We start from the raw sequence: 3,277 nt of genomic DNA, 5'->3' as shown, positions 1-3,277 counted from the left end.
CACTCCAGGGGGTGACCCCCATCCCTGCCAGGAGGCAACCAGGTCCCTGTGGCATCACAGTGGCCCTTGGCCACCACACGGTGACATCGTGGCCGGCACTGGGGACCACTAGAAGGAAAGGCCACTGGGGTCCCCTCACCTGCAGCCACATCTGGGCACCCCCAAAACCCCCCAGGCACTGCCCACCTCAGGCAGGGACACCTGGGACAGTCTTTGTCTTGGGGACAAACTGGTGGCCCCCTGGGCAGGTTGGGGACATGTTCCCCCATGTGTCAGGGGGGCTCTGTGTGCTGGGGGTGGCAGGGGGAGTGTCCCCAGGTAGGGGACATTAATGTCCCCCTGTACAGGTTGGGCACGCATTCCCCTCATGTTTTGGGGGGCTCAGGGTGCTGAGGGTGGCAGAGGGAGTGTCCCCAGGTAGACGACATTAATGTCCCCCTGAACAAGTTGGAGACATGTCCCCTCATGTGTCAAGGGGCTTGATGTGCTGGGGAGCGGTACAGGGAGTCCCCAAATAGGGGACATCAGTGTTCCCCTGGACAGGTTGGGGACATCAGTGTCCCCCTGGACAAACTGAGGACATGTCCCCCCATGTTTTGAGGGGATCAGCATGCTGGGGGTGGCAGAGGGAGTGTCCCCAAGTAGGGGACATCCATGTCCCCCTGGACAGGTTGGGGACATGTTCCCCCACGTGTCAGTGGGTTTGGTGTGCTGGGAGAGAGTCCCCAAATAGGGGACATCGGTGTCCCCTTGGGCATGTCCCCCCATGTCTGGAGGGGCTCAGCATGCTGGGGGTGGCAGAGGGAATGTCCCCAAGCAGGGGACATCAGTGTCCCTCTCAGGGACGCCAAGCCATCTGTGCCTGCTGGAGGGTCCCCACGAGGGACCCCCAGGGATGGGGGAGGCCGTCACAGCCCCCTGGGGCCACGGGAGCCCCCGGGAGGGCACCCACCTGGCAGACCTGGCACCCCCCCCAGCTCACCAGCCCCCTACCCCTCGCTGGGGCTGCCCCCCCTGCCTTGCCCCCTGCCCTGCTGTGCCCCCCGTGCCACGCCGGGCCCCCCACGGGGCCAACGCTCTGCTCTGCTCTGCTCTGCTCTCTCCCTCTCCCCCAGGCCAGTAGCTTCCAAACCCTCCTGCGGCAGCAGGCCCAGCTGGAGGTCCTGGCTAGAAGGGTCACCTTGCTGGAAGCCATCATCTGGCCAGGTAACCACCCCCTGCCCCGCCCCGCATGAGCCCGCAGTGCCCCCGGCATCCCCAGCAGCACCCACGGAGCACGGGGGGCTGGAGCCCCTGGGAGAGGGGCAGGGACAGCTCCGGGAGCAGGGGAGAGTGTGGAGACCCCCCACGGGCTGAGAACCACGGAGAGACTCTTGGATTGAGAGACAACCACAGAGATCCCCTTGGATTGGGAGAGGCAAGGATAGAGGTTCTCTTGGGTTGAGAGGCATCCACAGAGATCCTCTTGGATTGAGAGACAACCATGAGATCCTCTTGGATTGAGAGACAACCATGGAGATCCTCTTGGATTCAGAAAGGCAATGACAGAGATCCTCTTGGATTGACAGACAACCATGGAGATCCTCTTGGATTGAGAGGGGCATCCACGGAGATTCTCTTGGATTGAAAGAGGTATCCATGGAAATCCTCTTGGATTGAAGGGCAACCATGGTGATCCTCTTGGATTAGAGAAGGGACTATGGAGACCCACCTGGATTGAGAGAGGCAACCACAGAGATCCTATTGGACTGAGAGGCAACCGTGGAAATCCTCTTGGATTGAGAAGGGCAATGCTAGAGATCCTCTTGGATTGAGAGGCAACCGTGGAAATCCTCTTGGGCCGAGAAAGCCCCTCAGGACCAAGGGAGTCCAAAGAGACCCTCTTGGGCCAAGGGAGCCCCCCTGGGTCAAGGGAAACCCTCGATCTCCCAAGGTTCAAGGGAGACCGTGGAGCATCTTTCAGTCCAAGGGATTCCTCCAGGATCAAGGGAGACCATGGATGCCCTCTCGGACCGAGAAACACCCATGGAAGTCTTCTTGGACCAGGGGGAACCCTGAAGCTCCCCAAGGTTCAAAAGACACTATGGAGCCCTTCTCAAACCAAGGGAGACCCCTGTGAACCAAGAGAAGTGATTGTGGAGACCCTCTTGGACCAGGGGAGCCCCTGGAACCCCTCTCAAAGCAAGGGAGACCGCGGAGACACTCTTGGACTGAGGGAGCCTCCCTGGAGCCTCCCAAGGTTCAAGGGAGACCATGGAGACACTCTTGGATTGAGAGAGGTGCCCACGGAGACCCTTTTGGGACTAGGAATAAACCTGGATCTCCCCAGGGTTGAAGGGAGTTCCTAGAGAAGGGTCTCCCAAGGGATACCACGGAACCCCTCTCAATCCAAAGGAGACCATGGAGACCCTCTTGAATCAGGGGAAACCCTGGAGCTCCCCAAGGCTCAGAGGAGACCCCGGAGCCCCTCTCAATCCAAAGGGGACCATGGAGACCCTTCTGGACCAGGAGAGACTCTGGAGCCCCCCGAGGCTCAGGGGAGTTCCCGGGGAAGGGTCTCCCAATGGAGCCCCCATCAAGCCATGGGAAATCCAAGGAGAGCCCCCCAAGGTCAAAGGGGACCACAGGGACCCTCTTAGACCGAAGCAGCTCCCAGAGCCCCCCTTGTCCCCAGGGACACCTCAGTGCCACGCCCCTCGTGCCCAGCTGGGGGTTGGTGGGTGCTCCCCACCCTCCCCTCCCTTCCTCTCCCTCTCCCTCCCCTTCCCAGCTGCGCTTTCCCGCGGGGAACCCCGGCTTTTGGGGTGCCAGCCGGGGGTGCCAGGCAGGGCTGCCAGCTGGGGGGGACCCCCGTGTGGGTGTCCCCAGGGGTTGGGGCACTCCCAGGGCAAAGGTGGGGGTGGGGGGGGCATGAACCCCCTTCCTGTGGGGCAACAGATCCTCTCTGGGGGTAGTTTTTGGAGGGGTTTGGTGCCCCGCAGCTGACATCCCTTTCCTTTGCTCTCCTCCCACAGAGCCGGAGCCCGGCTCGGGCAGTGCCCCCCCGGGCACGGCGTCGCCGGGGGTGTCCCGTGGGAAGCGTGGCGGTGCCCACCCTCCCTATCGCATCGTCACCCGCCCCCGAGGGCCCTGAGGAGCCCTGGAGGGGGGACCCCACATCCCCCCCCACCCCCCCGCGCCCGCCGCCGTGCCAGGACGGGCAGGACCCCCCCGGCGTGGGGGGCACCCCAGTGTCCCCCCACTTGGTGCTACCGGTGGCACGGCACCGACCCCCCCC

General features: G+C 63.1%; 1 protein-coding gene across 1 annotated transcript in view; it reads left to right on the top strand.

Moving 5' to 3' along the window:
• Window positions 1-3,134, top strand: part of LOC114073357 (EMI domain-containing protein 1-like) — a gene marked incomplete at its 5' end in the record, with an annotated part of 6,267 nt that extends 3,133 nt beyond the window's left edge. Inside the window, one exon of the mRNA XM_027911126.1 lies at window positions 3,015-3,134. Coding sequence (XP_027766927.1) covers window positions 3,015-3,133 — 119 coding nt within the window. The remainder of the gene's footprint in view (window positions 1-3,014) is intronic.
• Window positions 3,135-3,277: the final 143 nt, after the last annotated feature.

The sequence above is a fragment of the Empidonax traillii genome, unplaced genomic scaffold, assembly GCF_003031625.1.
Source record: "Empidonax traillii isolate 1590-97213 ecotype Southwest subspecies unplaced genomic scaffold, ASM303162v1 scaffold6175:size6420, whole genome shotgun sequence".
NCBI lineage: Eukaryota > Metazoa > Chordata > Aves > Passeriformes > Tyrannidae > Empidonax > Empidonax traillii.
This window is presented reverse-complemented; position numbering and strand designations above follow the sequence as displayed.